Genomic DNA, 17,756 nt, shown 5'->3' with positions numbered 1-17,756 from the left:
CCCTCATTGACCAGCCAGCTTAATGGAGCAACCCGCCAGTGGGATAGAACATAAGAACTTGGAGCAGGAGTACACTCTGCACACTCCGGGTTTCACAATCCTGGGGCGTCATTCTCCGACCCCCCCCAGAGGGCCGCCGTGAATCCTGCCCCCGCCGGTTGCCGAAGCCTCCGAAGGGAGAAAAGTTGGCAGGGCGTTAATGTCGCCGCTGCCGCGGAGAATGTCACGGGTCTGCGCAAGGCAGCCGAATATCGGCACGCCGACCAGCGTGGAGGTGAGTGACGGCCTGGGGGGTTGGCTCTGGGCAGGCGATGGCGTGGCCGCAGTCTGAATGCGTGAGGAGAGGTGTGTCTCGGGTTGTGTGTGTGTGTGTGTGCGGCGGGGGGGGGGTGGTTAGAATAGGCTGGGCTCCGGGAGGGAGTCCGTGCCGGGGTGGAGGTTGGGGGGGGGGTCCGTGACGGGGAGGGGGATGGGGGGTCCGTGCCAGGGTGGAGGTTGGGGGGGGTCCGTGCCGCGGAGGGGGATGGGGGGGGGTCCATGCTGGGGAGGGGGATGGGGGGGTCTGTGCCGGGGTGGAGGTTGGGGGGGGTCCGTGCCGGGGAGGGGGATGGGGGGGGGGGTCCCTGCTGGGGAGGGGGGTGGGGGGGTCCGTGCCGGGGTGGAGGTTGGGGGGGGGTATGTGCCGGGGAGGGGGATGGGGGCTCTGTGCCGGGGTGGAGGTTTCGGGGGGGGGGGGGGTCCGTGCCGGGGAGGCGTATGGGGAGGGGGATGGGGGGGTCCGTGCCACGGTGGAGGTTGGGGGGGGTCCGTGCCGGGGTGGAGGTTGGGGGGGGTCCGTGCTGGGGAGGGGGATGGGGGGTCCGTGCTGGGGTGGAGGTTGGGGGGGGGGTCCGTGCCGGGGTGGAGGTTGGGGGGGGGTCCGTGCAGGGGAGGGGGATGGGGGGTCCGTGCCGGGGTGGAGGTTGGGGTGTGGGGGGGTCCGTGCTCGGGAGGGGGATGGGGGGGTCCGTGCCGGGGTGGAGGTTGGGGGGGGGTCCGTGCCGGGGAGGGGGATGGGGGGGGTCCGTGCCGGGGTGGAGGATGGGGTGGGGGTCCGTGCCGGGGAGGGGGATGGGGGGGGTCCCTGCTGAGGAGGGGGATGGGGGTGTCCGTGCCGGGGTGGAGGTTGGGGGGGTGGTCCGTGCCGGGGTGGAGGTTGGGGGGGGGGGTCCGTGCTGGGGAGGGGGATGGGGGGTCCGTGCCGGGGTGGGGGTTGGGTCCGTGCCGGGGTGGAGGTTGGGGGGGGAGGGGTCCGTGCTGGGGAGGTGGATGGGGGGGTCCGTGCCGGGGTGAAGGTTGGGGGGGGTCTGTGCTGGGGAGGGGGATGGGGGGGTCCGTGCCGGGGTGGAGGTTGGGGGGGGGGTCAGTGCCGGGGAGGAGGATGGGGGGTCCGTGCCGGGGAGGGGGATGGGGGGGGTCCGTGCTGGGGAGGGGGATGGGGGTGTCCGTGCCAGGGTGGAGGTTGGGGGGGGGGTCCGTGCCGGGGTGGAGGTTGGGGGGGGGGTCCGTGCCGGGGAGGGGGATGGGGGGGGGGGTCCGTGCCGGGGAGGGGGATGGGAGGGCAAGTGAGTTGGTCCACCTGGCCAGGTGCCAGCCTCCAACAGTTGGACCCATGCGGTCCATGCCACCTGGCTGGGGGGAGGAGGGGATATGGGCAATGATGACATGTCGTCGTTCCCCTCCCCCCACCAGGCCGTCATGTTTTCAGATCATCCAGCGATGTTGGCCGCCGTGACGGCAGCCGCTCATGTCTATGTTGCCCTGGATGAGGAGGAGGAGGATGAGGAGGAGGAGCGTGCCAGAGAGGCGGCGCAGGCTGCTGCAGAGGGGCAGGCGGCAGCCGCCCAGGCTGGAGGGACACCCGACCGACAGGACGAGGAGGACGTCGCGGCCCCACGGCAACGGAGGCACCCGAGGGCGCCCCGTGTGTACCGGCCCCGGCAGTCATACCAGGACCTCACGGACCGGGAATGCAGGAGGAGACTCCGGATGAGCCGGGAAACCGTGGCACACATCTGCCACCTGCTGGCACACCTGTCACCGCGTGGCACTGGCGGGGGTCACCCTCTCCCCGTGTCCGTCAAGGTTACGGTGGCCCTGAACGTTTATGCAACGGGGTCATTCCAGGCACTGAGTGGGGACCTGTCCGGCATATCGCAGACATCGGTGCACCGGTGCATCCGGGCAGTGACAGATGCCCTATATGCCATGGCGCACCGCTACATCCGCTTCCCCGTGGACCGGGCCAGCCAAGATGCCTGGGCCGTGGGCTTCTCTGCCGTTGCCGGGTTCCCCATGGTCCAGGGCGCGATCGATGGGATGCACGTCGCCGTGCGGCCACCTGCAGATAACAGGGCCGTGTTCACCAATAGGAAGGGGACCTATTCAATGAACGTACAGGTGGTCTGCGACCACCGCATGATGATCCTGCACGTCTGCACCCGTCACCCAGGCAGTGTACACGACTCATTCGTGTTGTCGCGGTCATCCATCCCCGGCATGTACGAGGGACGCCATCCCCGGCTGAGGGGCTGGTTGCTGGGCGACAGGGGCTACCCATTGCGATCGTGGCTGATGACGCCTATACGGAGGCCACGCAATGAGGCGGAGAACCGCTACAATGATGCCCATGTAGCGACAAGGGGAGTGATAGAGAGGTGCTTTGGCGTGCTGAAGATGCGTTTCAGGTGCCTGGACCTCTCTGGGGGCGCCCTCCAGTATCGGTCAGATAGGGTCGGCCGCATCATTGTGGTGTGCTGCGTCCTGCACAACATAGCCCAACAGAGCGGCGATGTGCCGCAGGCAGAGGAGGGCGGAGTGGAGGAGCAGCAGGAAGAGGCGCAGTCCTCCCCAGATGAGGGGGATGGGGGTAATGGTCAGGGCAGACGGGGTAGACACAGGCGGGTGGCTGTCCACCGTTACTGGCTGGCCCAGCGGGCACGGGACAGACTGATAGACGCCCGCTTCACTGACTAGATGGGCGTGGGAATCGGGTAGTATGGCCACAGACCGCACACCATGGCAACAGCCGACCACCCACACCCCCCACCCATCCACCCACCCAGCACCCTCACCCCCCCCCCCCCCCCGCATGCACCCCCCCCCCCCCCCCCCCCCCCCCCATTGCCGATCCACCTGCGGCACAACGGGCCGGGCTCACACAGTTGCGGGTGGGCGCGTGTCTATCGCAGGGGGCGCGTGTCTATCGCAGGCCATGGAGGATGATGACAACCCGCCCTGCGGTGAGCTCCTGGCTCTACATCGTTGGACTATGTCTGACCCATGGCCACAGTACCACCATCCACCCGGACCATCCCTGCATGCGGCTGTGACACTGCAGTGCACGGTCCCGTCCTCTGCCCGGGGGATGTTGATGGCGGCCCAGGGGGAAGGGGGCAGACTCACCTGGGGCTGAGGTAAGACCACCCCTCACACACACACTTGCGCTCAACGTACATGACACCCCCGCACACTTTGGACAGAGCACAAAGGCAGCTTCTGTAGGTGTAACATTGACTTTAATAACCAAAGGAGTTCATGCACGTGCCCTAGCCCCTAAAACTCATCTGTGCCCTGCAACCGTGCCAACTTACTCAGTGTCTAATTGTTTGGCCTTACGGGCCCTTTGACTACGTCTACGTGGTTCCCCAGACGGTACAGCAGAACTGGAGGTGGACTCCTGTGATTCCTGCCCTCTGACACTGGATCCCTTTGGAGGCCGTTTCCTGGGGCGTCCTGGCCTAGATGGGCCAGGCTGCGGCCCGGGCGACTGGGATGGCGATCTGCCAGCCTGTCCTGCCCGTTGCCCACCCGATGCACCTGGGACGGAAGGGGGGGAGTCCGAGGTGTCGCGGTGTACCGGGACCTCCCCTACAGAGGGAGCCGGGACGGACCACACCACCTCCTCCTCCCTCGGGGTGCCCGATGGCCCCCGGGCCTCTACATGGGTGGGGGATGCGAACAGACTGGCCATCCGACGCCCCCCCGACATCTGGCGCTGCCAGTCCTGGAGGCCCGTGCTGGTATCGACAGGGGTCTGCAGGTTTGCAGCCATGGAGCCCAGGGGGTTGGCAAACCCTGTCTGTGACAGTGCGACGCCGGCTCGCACATGGCCACTGGTGCCGATGCCCTCAGCGATGGCCTGCAGAGACTGGGCCGTGGCCTGCTGAGACTGGGCCATGGCCTGCAGAGACTGGGCCATGTTCTGCTGAGACTGGGCCATGGCCTGCTGAGACTGGGCTATGGCGTTGTGCGCCTCTGCCATCTGGCACTGGCACTGGCTCATGGCCTCCTGTGAGAGGGCAGCCATTTCCTGGGCCACAGACGCCGCCTGCACGGAAAGCCCCAGGCCTCACAAACCGTTCCCCATGTCTGACACAGTCGCACCCATTGCCTCCACCGCGGACGCCACCCGTGCGGTGTCGGCCTGGGTGGCACGCATGACCGGCACCACTCCCAGCTCCTGGACGCGGGTGGACTCCTCCACCTGCGACCGCAGCCGCCGCAAGCCGCCCGTCACCCTCTTCGCTCGTCTCCGGGTCGGTGGTTGCATCGGATCTATGTGTGGGTGTGGTAACTCCAGGAACCCGGGATCCATATGGGCGGCAGATGTTCGCTTGGGCTGGGCTGCCCTCCGACCGCCCGGCCCCTCTGCTGCTTCTACCTCCACCTGCTGTACCGGGACGGCTGTGTTGTGCGCACCAGTGAGTGTACCAGACGCCTCATCACTAAAGTGCCCAACCGTGGTGAGTGTTTCTGCGATGGTGGAGGGTGTTGGTGACAGCAGTGGCGTTGTGTCGTGCTCTTCGTCCCACTCTGAGTCCATGGCACTTTGGGGTGGGGGTTCGTCTCCACCCATCCACTCTGAGTCACTGTCCGGTATTTCGTCTTCCTGGGTAGTGCTGTCCCGGGTAGTGGTGTCCCGGGTAGTGGTGTCCCGGGTAGTGGTGTCCTGGGTAGTGGTGTCCTGGGTAGTGGTGTCCTGGGTAGTGGTGTCCTGGGTAGTGGTGTCCTGGCTCGGATGTGACGGGGGCCTGTGGCTGCCCCCCTCATCGCTGGGTGGTCGCTCCCGCACGTGACGGGGGTGTCGTCTCCCTGTTGCTCCAGGTCTCTCCGTCTCCCGTGGTGTGCGAAGGGCATCCTGCGGGCGTCGCATGCTGGAGGGTGCGGGTCTCTCCGTCTCCCGTGGTGTGCGAGGGGCATCCTGCGGGCGTCGCATGCTGGAGGGTCCGGGTCTCTCCGTCTCCCGTGGCCTCCGAGGGGCATCCTGCGGGCGTCGCATGCTGGAGGGTCCGGTCTCTCCGTCTCCCGTGGCCTCCGAGGGGCATCCTGCGGGCGGTCTGCATCTGCGGGGATGGGTGCCTGGACGTTTGGTCCTGCGATACACAATGAAGCATGCATGGTTAGACATCAGGCAGTGATCAGGTGATACGGGTGAGGGGATATAGGGGAGGGGGGATATGGGGACGGGCTGTCGGTGGCTCAGTTGCTACTACGCCCCCGACCTCTGCATCAGCAACCTCCCGGTCCTCAGGTCTGCCAGCCAGTTCCAGGGCCCTTTCCTGGTGTTCGGTCAGTGGCCTCTCATCAGCGGGGCCTCCTCCAGTCCTCACATGCTCCCTATTGTTGCGTGCGCGCTTCTCCTGTGGGGGGGGGGCGGGGGGGGGGTGGCAGGGGTAAAAGGCAACACTGTTAGGCAGGTACATGAATGCACGCCATCGGTTGCGCGTGCATTGCAGAGGTTAAGGTTAGGGGCTGGATTCACTTGGGGATATGGGGAAGGGGGATATGGGGAGGGGGGATATGGGGGAGGGGGATATGCGGGAGGGGGATATGGGGGAGGGGGGATATGGGGAGGGGGGGATATGGGGGAGGGGGGATCATGGGGGAGGGGGGATATGGGGGAAGGGGGATATGGGGATATGGGGGGATATGGGGAGGGGGGATATGGGGGATATGGGGGAGGGGATATGGGGGAGGGGGGATATGGGGGAGGGGGGATATGGGGGAGGGGGGATATGGGGAGGGGGGTATGGGGGAGGGGGGATATCGGGGAGGGGGGATATGGGGAGGGGGATATGGGGAGGGGGGGGATATTCGGGATATGGGGAGGGGGGATATGGGGGAGGGGTGATATGGGGGAGTGGGGATATGGGGGAGGGGGGATATGGGGGAGGGGGGATATGGGGGAGGGGGGATATGGGGGAGGGGGATATGGGGGGGGATATGGGGAGGGGGGATATGGGGGAGGGGGATATGGGGAGGGGGATATGGGGGAGGGGGGATATGGGGGAGGGGGGATTATGGGGAGGGGGATATGGGGGAGGGGGAGATATGGGGTAGGGGAATATGGGGGAGGGGGATATGGGGAGGGGGAATATGGGGGAGGGGCTGTATGGGGAGCGGGGATATGGGGGAGGGGGATATGGGGGGTATGGGGGAGGGGGGATATGGGGGAGGGGGGATATGGGGGAGGGGGGGATATGGGGAGGGGGGATATGGGGGAGGGGAGGATATGGGGATATGGGGGAGGGGGGATATGGGGGAGGGGGGATATGGGGGAGGGGGGATATGGGGGAGGGGGATATGGTGGAGGGTGGATATGGGGGAGGGGGGATATGGGGGAGGGGGGATATGTGGAGGGGTGGATATGGGGAGGCTCACCCTGCCTGCTCTGACGAGGTCGTTCACCTTCTTGTGGCACTGGGTGCCTGTCCGTGGTGTCAGGGCCACAGCGGTGACAGCCTCTGCCACTTCCCTCCACAGACGCCGGCTGTGGCGTGGGGCAACTCTGCGGCCGTGCCCGGATACAGGGCGTCCTCCTCTGCTCCACCGCGTCCAGGAGCGCCTCCACATCGCGTGACTCGAACCTCGGGGCTGAGCGGCGGCCAGCCATCCAGTCGGGTGTTGCGGTCGGGTGTTCCGGTCGGGTGGGGGGGGAGCAGCGCGGCCTTATGAGCCGTCACGCCGTGCGGCGCATATGACGCTGCACGGCGTGAACCACTGCACAAGCGCGGATCCCGTTACGTCGCTGCTAGCCCATTTCGGGCCAGAGACTATCGACCCATTTTTCCGACGTGACGCAAGTCGGATTTGCGCTGATAACGGAGAATTTCGCCCCTGATCTACCAAATTTCTATTTCAGTGGAGGTTGCTGGTGATTTAAATGGCATGCACATGTGCGAACCACAACCTGACTCCAGCCCAGCCCCTTTGAAAATGGGAAATGCTATGTTAGGGGATGGAACGTAGAATTTCTGGGTTGGCCTGTCATTTTCAGCTCAATGGAAAGGCTTTCAGTGTTGTTGAAAATCTGGGACAAGAATTTAGTCTGTTCAACATTCACTGGGTAACCATTCATATAAGTAGATTGGAACTGTCTGAAGTCTCTGACTCTAACTCAGAGTTGGAGACATTCGCAGAAGGTCAGGTTGGGGGAGCAGTGGAATTATCCATCGGAAGTTCTAACTTGTCAGGAAATTTCCATGTAGGGCTACGCGTCAGGATTTCCATAGGCTTCCAACGTGCATCTCAGTCATATGTCAGGTTTCCAACAATCCAGAGGCTGGAGGGTTTGGCCCAATAGCTCTGCCTGTGACTCATGGGTAGTCAAACACAGCAGACAGGTTTTGAGCTTCTAAAAATAAATGAAGGAGAAAGACCCACTAGGAATCTAATCCAGAGTTGAAGGGGTTGGATTACAAGGAGAAGTTGAGTAGGCTGGGACTGTACTCGTTGGAATTTAGAAGGATGCGGGGGAAATCTATAGAAACATATAAAATTATGAAGGGAATAGATAGGATAGATGCGGGCAGGTTGTTTCCACTGGCGGGTGAAAGCAGAACTAGGGGGCGTAGCCTCAAAATAAGGGAAGTAGATTAGGACTGAGCTTTGGAGGAACTTCGTCACCCAAAGGGTTGCGAATCTATGGAATTCCTTGCCCAGTGAAGCAGTTGAGGCTCCTTCATTAAATGTTTTCAAGATAAAGATAGATCGTTTTTTGAAGAATAAAGGAATAAAGGGTGATGGTGTTTGGCCGGAAAGTGGAGCTGAGTCCACAAAGGAACAGCCATGATCTCATTGAATGGTGGAGCAGGATCGAAGGGCCAGATGGCCTACTCCTGCTCCTAGTACTTATGTTCTTATGTTATGTTCTTATTCATTCCCAGACTGGCTTGTTTCTCCTTGAGTGGAGGATTTGTTATCTGAAGTCAGTTTCAACCAGGTCAATATTTCCATTTTCCATATAAATGATTCAAAGTTAGACGCTATTGCTACACAATGGGGAATGGATGGTGGCTATTCACACCTACTTATGATGAACTGTTTCTCTACAGCACTCATTGTTAGTTTTGAGCTCAGAAACAGCGGGCTCGATTCTCCACCCCGCCACATTTCTGTTTCATCAAGGAATGGCCAGATGACCTACTCCTGCTCCAAGTTCTTATGTTCTATCCCGCTGGCGGGATGCTCCATTAAGCTGGCTGGTCAATGAGGGGCAGCCCCACGCCGTCGGGAAACCCCCCCAGGCTGCCTGCAAAATGGAGCAGCCCGCTGGCGGAGAATCCAGCTCAGCAAGTCTGGGAATCCAAGAATTTTTAGTTTTGATAAGTACATAAACAATAGAAATATGAATTCCACAAAGGGTTTCGTCTCAGCATGTCCATTAAAGGAAGGACGTCCCAAACAGGGTTATTTAATTAAGAATTTTATGGAGACTTCAGGTAATTCTGAGTCTCACAAGCCACTTGACCTTCAGCAGTCACCTTAACACCTTGCTGTTTTAGTCCTTTTAAAACTTGGTGATTTTCCACACATAAATACATAAAGTAATGTTTTTAGAAAGCATGGCTTTGTAACACCCCTTTCTGCACAGTTTCAATGCAATTAAAAATACACATTATTCTTGACCTTAAATTTAAAAGCTTTTGCATAATTGGCTGCTCTACTAAATTTATGCCTTTTGCATTGAAGGTGATTTCACTGTACATACATAAGGACTATAGTTTAAAAAACGAATAAGGGATTTTCTACTTCGCATACATATTTGGAAAAATATGTGTTGGAACTTTGCAGAAAATCTCCATTGCAGAGCATTGGACATTCAGTAGGTACGCATTAACAACTGTATCTGAAAAGGGCTTCATTTTAAACAAAAGTTATGAGGTACATAATCATTCTTTTTGTTAATTTCTTATATTATCAACATTTAGAATACGCCTGCTTTTATAATTGGCTGACTGCAGGCTGAGCAGGCCTCAGAGGTTGTAAGACAGGCATTTTTGTCACTGTAAGTTCAAGTAGTTGATAGAGGCCATGATCAAAACTAACAGTAAAATTAACAAAAACTCAAGAAGAGAAACTGCAGGTGTTTGAATACTATACTATTGTTTGTACATTATGGTCAGGAACATGAGATGGTCTAATGATTTACATTACAGAAATTAGAAACCATGCAAAGTAAACTTTTGTTACATCTAAACTTTGGTGTTGACAGCAGTTTGAGTTTCACGTACAATAAACAATTTTCTCTTTCTATATGTCTATTTTTGCCTCTGCATTTTTGTTCTTTAGTTGAATCATAGGACAAACTAATCAGAGTTGTCACATAAACAGCAAATTTAAAATGTGCTTTACTTCAGAATTCATTCTCCCTTGACTCTCGCTCTCTCTCGAGCTAAAAGAAGATCCTTACCCATGGCAGGTAACTGAGTAGAATGAGTCTAAAATGCCAACTTATTGTGCAGCCTCTAATTGCTTTTCAAATTTTTTGCGGGTTCAATGACTGGTGCCACTTACCTAGGCCATGTCTATGTGTTGACATGGGAGGCATTACACTCCAGGTTTTACTTTTTGGATTGTAGCATTCTACTGTATTTAATGTCTTCAGTCCATCTCTACCACCCACAACATAAAGTTTGTCATCCAGTACTGCCACGCCAAACTGTAGTCGCCTCCCATTCATATTTGCTACATGAGTCCATGTATTAGAACGTAGGTCATATTTCTCAATGCTCGTGGCACCTGTACAACAATCCGAACAAACAGAAATAAAATTAATGCACAGAATTATTGGGAACTGCTGCTTTTGGGTTAAAAGAAAGTTTCACAATTGTGAAAACTGCTATTTTAATTTAAAGCTGTGATGCTGATTCAAAAATATTACTCATGCAGGTTCTATCCAATTCTCTTTTAGGTTTTGCCACAGTGTCGGTCTCCAATGCCTCTTTGGGTAATCCATTCTGTGTGTTCACCACTCGGTTTAAAGTAATTGAATCTAAACTGTCTGTGTACATTTTCTCTTCTAAGCTTGAGCCATTTTCCCTTGGTTTTAGAGTTTGAGACAATGACAAATATATTACCAGTAATACATTTATTTATTTTGTTTGGAACTTTCAATATTGGAATGATATCTTACTTGAGTCTTCTCTTCTCTAAAATAAACAATCCCTATCTCTTTGATCATCCGTTCTTATCTTGTAAACTATCATTTGGCTACACATAATACCTCCAATGCCTAATATCCTAGTTGCATACAGCAGACAGAATCGTACTTAGCACTGCAGCTGTGATCATGCCAGGCCTGTTTGGGAAGAAATTAGTGCCCATTTTAGTGGTGTGGGCCAGGACACAGGTGAACATTCCTGCTTCTCTTCAATGACAGCTTAATGTCTCATATAACAGAGTCCATTAGTGCAGCTCCAGGTTAAAATCAACCCTTATATATTCAACAAAGCAGGCTGGCAACGTCAAGGCAGTGGGAAGTTGAGAGAAGTGGTGGAGAAGTCAAGATACATGTCTTGTTAAACAAATGGAAGCCGATCCCTTGTTGGCAAGTGATGCTGCCAATGGACATGTAGATGAGGGTGGGAAAAGGCCAAGGTTGTATTGTAAGGGGCTCCAGACTGAGGTTGAGAAGCCTCACGCCACATGAAAACAAAGAACAAGACAAAAAGTGCAATGTTGCACACATTTGTGGTGATTTATACATTTATAACTGTGATAATTTTATTTCAGTACATAAAGTCACAATTTGCAGCAGAGTTGAATCTAGAATTTCAAGAAAAAGTTTGTGAGCAATGAAGGCTGAACGATGTATATTTTCTAAAAAGTCCAGGCACAGGATTCAAGAAAGGGTCAAAGCAAGAAAGCTTTGACATTTTCTAACACATTGGATTTGTTATATTTCCAGCCCTCAGTGTATTCTACAGTTATAAGTGTAAAATTCAAGAATCTCATAATCACAACATCCTATTTTGCCATTTTATTTGCAAATCCTGATGAATCTGCAAATAGCCACCGCACTGCCCAAACGTAACCATCCTCACCATTCTCAACAAGTGGCTGCAATGAGTCCTGAAGAAAATAACACTAAAAACACAACTCGTCCTATCCCAGAACGTTCCTTTGAGGAAAAATTAAGAATCTTTAAAAGCTGCATTTTAGTGGCTTACTATATAATGTGTTTTCAATAAAAGCTAAACAACACACTTGTAACTGTGACTCTTAGAAGCTGAGAACACTATTTAAATTTGTCTGCTGCAAGTTCACATGTAATGTAAAGGATAAAAGTGATGCTTGGTCGATTGGTTCTGACCATCTCCAATCTTGGCTTCCGATCAACAGGATTGTTGTTTGTGTGAAGAATTATGTGCGGGATTCTCCGGGAATCAGCAAGGAGGGCAGAAACGGCGCAGTGGAGTGTCGGGAACCACTCCGGTGTTGGACCGCCCCAAAGGTGCGGAATCCTCCACACCTCGAGTTGCTAGGCCGGCACTGGAGTGGTTTGCGCCCCGCCGGCCGGCGTGGAAGGCCTTTGGTGCCGCGCCAGCCGGGGCCGAAGGGTCTCCGCCGGCCAGCGCGGGTCCGCGCATGGGCAGGAGCATCAGCGGCAGCTGACATCATCCCCAGGCATGTGCAGGGGGGGGGGGGGGGGTTCACCTTCGCGCCGGCCATCGCGGAGGCTTACACGGCCGGCACGGAGGAATAGAGTGCCCCCACGGATCAGTGGGCCCCGATCGCGGGCCAGGCCACCGTGGGGGCATCCCCCGGGGCCAGATCGCCCCGCGCCGCCCCGAGGACCCCAGAGCCCGCACAGTCAGTCAGTGCACACGGTGCTAGCCCCTCACCGATACCGGAATCGGTGAGGGTTTCATGCTGATTTTTCGGTCGTGAAAGTCCACACATGCGCCACTGGCCTCAGCACTTAGTCTCCAAAACGGGGAATCTAGCCCAATATTTATCAGACTCTACCAATGTACTTCAATTAAACTCTATCAAACTCTACCAATCTCTTCACAGGAGTCTTCATTAAACAATCTTAAATCTCTAAGTAAACTGTTTGTCTGAAAAGAAGGCTGGGACAGGCTGTTCCTCGGTCTGAGGGTTGGGTGATGTTTCAAGATTTGCAGTCATCGATTTGGGTTTCCCCTCTAAGGCTGGTTCTGGTGTTTGGGTCGTCTCACCAAGGTGGTCGTCTGGGTCTGGTCAGTCTGATGATGACAAGGAGCTGGAAATACTGTGCTGCTTGACTGCCAGTTGAAGGTGCTCTCTGGAGACGCTGTTGAAGAAGATAAAAGGTTACCTCTTTTATCCCCCTCTTTGAGCTGTGGTACCCTTTTGGAAGATTCTGTGGCCTGTGTCCCATACTAGCATCATGCGGGGCATTTGGGGGGGCGGGGGGGGGGGGGGGGGGAGGAGGAGGAAGATCAAGTGAGGTGACTACTTTCCATATTTGGAGGTTGTAAGATCAAGTGAGGTGACTACTTTCCATATTTGGAGGTTGTAGGCATGTGGGGCACGATTCTCCGACCTCCCACCGGGTCGGAGAATCGCCGGGGGCCGGCGTGAATCCGCCCCCGCCGTGTCCCGAATTCTCCGCCACCAGAGATTCGGCGGCGGCGGGAATCGCGTCGCGCCGGTCGGCGGAAATCCCCCGGCGATTCTTCGGTCCGCAATGGGCCGAAGTCCCGCCGCTGTCAACCCACGCCAGCCGGCGTGGATTGAACCACCTTTCGAACGGCGGGACAAGGCGGCGTGGGCGGGCTCCGGGGTCCTGGGGGGGGGGGGGGGGGGGCGCGGTCGGCGGACATCGCGCCGATTGCGGAGAATCCCGCCCGTGGTTTTGAACTTACATCTGTCAAGTGCTGTCCTTGTCATGTTATGCCTCCGGCCTCCTACTGAACTGGATGCTACCAAGTCTGCGTATCTTTCTTCTAACAAAGGAGGTTCACTAGAGGTGTAAACAATGGTTCATTCTGAAACAGTAGCTGTTAGCACCTGGCCAGGCAGTTCCAGGGATGTTGATTGTTCAAGGCCTGGCTACATGAATACTGTCTGTTCCAGCTCTGCAATTTGCAAATTGCCAGTTTTAAATTTGGCTTCCACATTTCGAATTTTTATCCAAATTCATGCAAAATATTAATATCTGGGAGGTCATGGGTCACCTGACCACACAGAACATGTGCCTTGTTCCAGATTGATGAAGTAGTACCCATACTTTGTTTCTAAATACTATTTCTATTCTTACTTCAAATAATTTTGCGCCTATCAAAGGAACAAGAACTAACATTGAAGAATAGAGCCATTAACCACTTCTGCCGTCCAGTGACGGCATCCAGCAGTTCCAGGTCAAATTTAGCACTTTCATCTGTACAGTAAAACCCTTAAAACTGCCTCAAACCAGATATTTACCATACTACTGTTTTTTGAAGATGCTAATCAATACTACCTCTGTTTCAAATCTGCACGAATGATTCCCACCGATCCTATGTTTTAATTGAGAAGATTTGGCCCGCATTAAAGCAATATTTGTGGATTTAATACTTTAGTACTGTAAATCTTAGAGGCATAGAGTGATTAATAGCATATGGCATCATAAATACTGCAGCACTGCTCTTGTGATTTCATAACAAGGTTAAGATTGGACAGACTTTTCTGCTTCATTCTGCCTTTGCACAGTGCACCAAAGGCTCTCCAATGCATTCACATCCTTCCGAAAGTGTGGCACCCAGGACAGTACACAATATTCCGGATGAAGTCTAATTAGTGTCTGTTCTTGTACTCTACTACTCTTGATAAATCCTAGGATATCAAATTATTAACTGCTCTCTTCACGTGTCCTGCCACTCCCAATGATTTAAGCACATGTACACCCAGGTCCCTCTGCTCCTTCACATCCTTTGGAGTTGTATCCCTTATTTTATATTGTCTCTTCAAGTGGCCTAATTCTGCAATTCTGCTCCTATATCTTATGGTCTTATGGACTACAAAGATGTTGCTCATCTTTTCCCTCCTTCCCTAAAGTTGGTTGCATGGCCTCCCTGCAGTTCTTTGATTTGCGCAGGAAGTATCTCACCAGAGACATTTTTTAAACCTCTGGCAGCTTGACTTCACTTTTGAGATCTGTTGGGGTTTAAATTGACCATGCTCAGTGGGCTTATAAAGGAAATTCATCCACTAATTCTCTAATGAATTTGTTCGATATTCTCTCTACCGATTCCAACATTATTCCAGGACTTTTGTCAACATTTATCTTGCTATGTCCAAAGTTTATAAATATGGAATGCTGTCAAATGTCAACTATCCATCCAAACATGATTATTATCCAACTCAGTTTTAGGTAATTGGCACCCTTTTAATTCAATTATTTTCCTCCTAGCACAATATCATCCACAGATTTGACCAATTTCTTTTAGCTCCAGAATTTAAGGGCGCGATTTAATGTCTCGTTGCGCCCGACTTGGTGATGCGACGAGGCCGTTTAATCTCACAATTCGCGATGCCCGGAGAGCTAACGAAGTGGAGCATAGGGGGATCGAAAGATCGGGATGGCATTTAAAAATGGTGACCTGAGGCGAAATTCGCCGGTATCGGCGCGATGTCCGCCGACTGGCGCCCAAACCGGCGCAAATCAGTCGGGCATCGCGCCGCACCAAAGGTGCGGAATGCTCCGCATCTTGGGGGGCTGAGCCCCAACCTAAAGGGGCTAGGCCCGCGCCGGATGAATTTCTGCCCCGCCAGCTGGCGGAAAAGGCCTTTGGTGCCCCGCCAGCTGGCGTGGAAATGACATCTCCGGGCGGCGCATGCGCGGGAGCGTTAGCGGCCGCTGACAGCATTCCCGTGCATGCGCAGTGGAGGGAGTCTCTTCCGCCTCCGCCATGGTGGAGACCATGGCGGAGGCGGAAGGGAAAGAGTGCCCCCACGGCACAGGCCCGCCCGCGGATCGGTGGGCCCCGATTGCGGGCCAGGCCACCGTGGGGGCACCCCCCGGGGCCAGATCGCCCCGCGCCCCCCCCCAGGACCCCGGAGCCCGCCCACGCCGCCTTGTCCCGCCGGTAAGGTAGGTGGTTTAATCTACGCCGGCGGGGCAGGCATTCTAGCAGCGGGACTTCGGCCCCACCCAGGCCGGAGAATCGCGGGGGGGGGGGGGCCCGCCAACCGACGCGGCGCGATTCCTGCCCCCGCCGAATCTCCGGTGCCGGAGAATTCGGCAACCGGCGGGGGCGGGATTCACGCCAGCCCCCGGCGATTCTCCGACCCGGCGGGGAGTCGGAGAATCTCGCCCCTGATTCTCGAGTCATCTTCTGAGGTAAATCAGATAAGAGCAGCCGCAGCGGGGCATTCCTAGCCGAGGCCAAACAAAAAAGGCAGAGTCCCGTTACATAGCGGGATTGTTCTCAGCGCTGCAGGTGCCGAAAAACACCCCTATATGCGTCCAAAACCGGACTCTTTTTTTTTTGTTAAACCATGCCCTAAGTCACTAATATAGAACAGATATTGTAGGATATCAACACTTGTTCCTGGGCAAAGCAGTCCACACAATGTTTTCTTCACTTTGATATTACTTAATAAGGGTCCACTCTTCTCAACTTCCCACGTTTTATCTTCATTTTTGTGGCAAAACTGGAATACTTACCTCAGAGTTTGGGACAAAACGTTCCTGGCAGGCATCTGAATGTCTGTGCGCGCACTGGCCAAGAAGTGGTCACACATGCATGGTTCATGTATTTTTAATGACCGTGGACCTCTGCGCAACCAGGAAATGGCTGCACATGTGCCGCTTATCATTTTTTACATTTTATTGGCCGGAAACAGTTCCTGCACACATGCACAGAAGAAAAAGGAAAGTGAAACGGCAGGTTACATGACCTGAAGAGGAGCGCCATGCAGAGAAGGTATCCCAGTGAGCTGGACATGGGGTGGATGACAGTGAGAAGTTCCCAAACGAAGGTGAAGATCCAAAACCAGGCAGTGGGGCAGAAACAGGTCCCAGAAGATGGGGTAAATTAATAGTGAATGTTTGAATCCTATTTTTGTGTTTGAACTGAGATCTTTCCAACTTATTTGTCTGGTGTAATGTAGTTCATTTTTCTTTTTTAATAAATATTTAATTATTTGTATTAAAAGTTCATCAGCAGACTCCTGTGAATTTGTTCCATAACTTACCTCCATGGTTTCAAAACAAAACGTTAGGGGCTGGGACTCTCCCCCATTGGACGAGGCCGGGGGTCCCGGCGGGATGGAGTGGCGGGAACCACTCCGGCGTCGGGCCGTCCCAAAGGTGCGGATTTCTCCACACCTTTAGGGACCAAGCCCTCACCTTGAGGGGCTAGGCCCGCGCCGGAGTGGTTGGTGCGCCGGTGGGAAAGGCCTTTGGCGCCATGCCAGCCGGGGCCGGCGGAAGTCCACGCATGCGCAGGAGCATCAACGGCTGCTGACGTCATCCCCGCGCATGCGCAGGGGGGGGTCACTTCCGCATCGGCCATTGCCGAGGCTATTGCCGAGGCGGAAGGAAAAGAGTGTCCCCAAGGCACAGGCCAGCCAGCGGATCAGTGGGCCCCGATCGCGGGCCAGGCCACCGTGTGGGCACCCCCCAGGACCCGGAGCCCGCCAACGCCGCCAGTCCCGCCGGTAAGGTAGGTGGTTTGATTCACGTCGGCGGGACTGGCATGACAGCAGCGGGACTTCGGCCCATCGCGGGCCGGAGAATTGCCGGGGGTGGGGGGGGGGCCCCGCTGACTGGTGCGGCGCGATTCCCGCCCCTGCCGAATTTTCGGTGCCGGAGAATTTGGCGGCCGGCGGGGGTGGGATTCACGCCGCCCCCCGGCGATTCTCCGACCCGGCGGGGAGTCGGAAAATCCCATCCAGGATCTCTCAAGCTAGATTACACTCCGATTTGTCCAGTATTAACATCAACTGGGATTTTGCATTGCTTTGAAGGATCAATGAGTTCAACTTCTTTGCAACAGATGTTACCCAAACGTCAGGAATATATAAACAAGTTTATCTTCATAACAATACAGGATCAGGGGCGTCATTCTCCGACCCCCCGCCGGGTCGGAGAATGGCCGTTGGCCGCCGTGAATCCCGCCCCCGCCCCCGCCGAAGTCTCCGGTACCGGAGATTGGGCGGGGGCGGGAATCGGGCCGCGCCGGTTGGCGGGACCCCCCGCTCAATTCTCCGGCCCAGATGGGCCGCCCAGAAATTGCCTGTCACGCCGGCGTAAATCAAAGCTGGTATTTACCGGCGGGACCAGGCGGCGTGGGCGGGCTCCGGGGTCCTGGGCGGGGGCGCGGGGCGATCTGACCCCGGGGGGTGCCCCCACGGTGGCCTGGCCCGCGATCGGGGCCCACCGATCCGCGGGCGGGCCTGTGCCGTGGGGGCACTCTTTCCCTTCCGCCTCCGCCACAGCCTCCACCATGGCGGAGGCGGAAGAG

General features: G+C 55.7%; 1 protein-coding gene across 5 annotated transcripts in view; it reads right to left on the bottom strand.

Moving 5' to 3' along the window:
• klhl5 (kelch-like family member 5) overlaps positions 1–17,756 on the bottom strand; it is a 252,038-nt gene that overhangs the window by 25,782 nt on the left and 208,500 nt on the right. For all 5 annotated transcript variants that reach the window (XM_072496580.1, XM_072496579.1, XM_072496578.1 and 2 more), the window contains one exon: positions 9,838–10,062. In XM_072496580.1, coding sequence (XP_072352681.1) covers positions 9,838–10,062 — 225 coding nt within the window. The remainder of the gene's footprint in view (positions 1–9,837; positions 10,063–17,756) is intronic.

Source organism: Scyliorhinus torazame, chromosome 3, assembly GCF_047496885.1.
Source record: "Scyliorhinus torazame isolate Kashiwa2021f chromosome 3, sScyTor2.1, whole genome shotgun sequence".
Taxonomy (NCBI): domain Eukaryota; kingdom Metazoa; phylum Chordata; class Chondrichthyes; order Carcharhiniformes; family Scyliorhinidae; genus Scyliorhinus; species Scyliorhinus torazame.
Note: the sequence above shows the minus strand (reverse complement) of the source record. Positions and strands in the feature narration are given on the sequence as shown.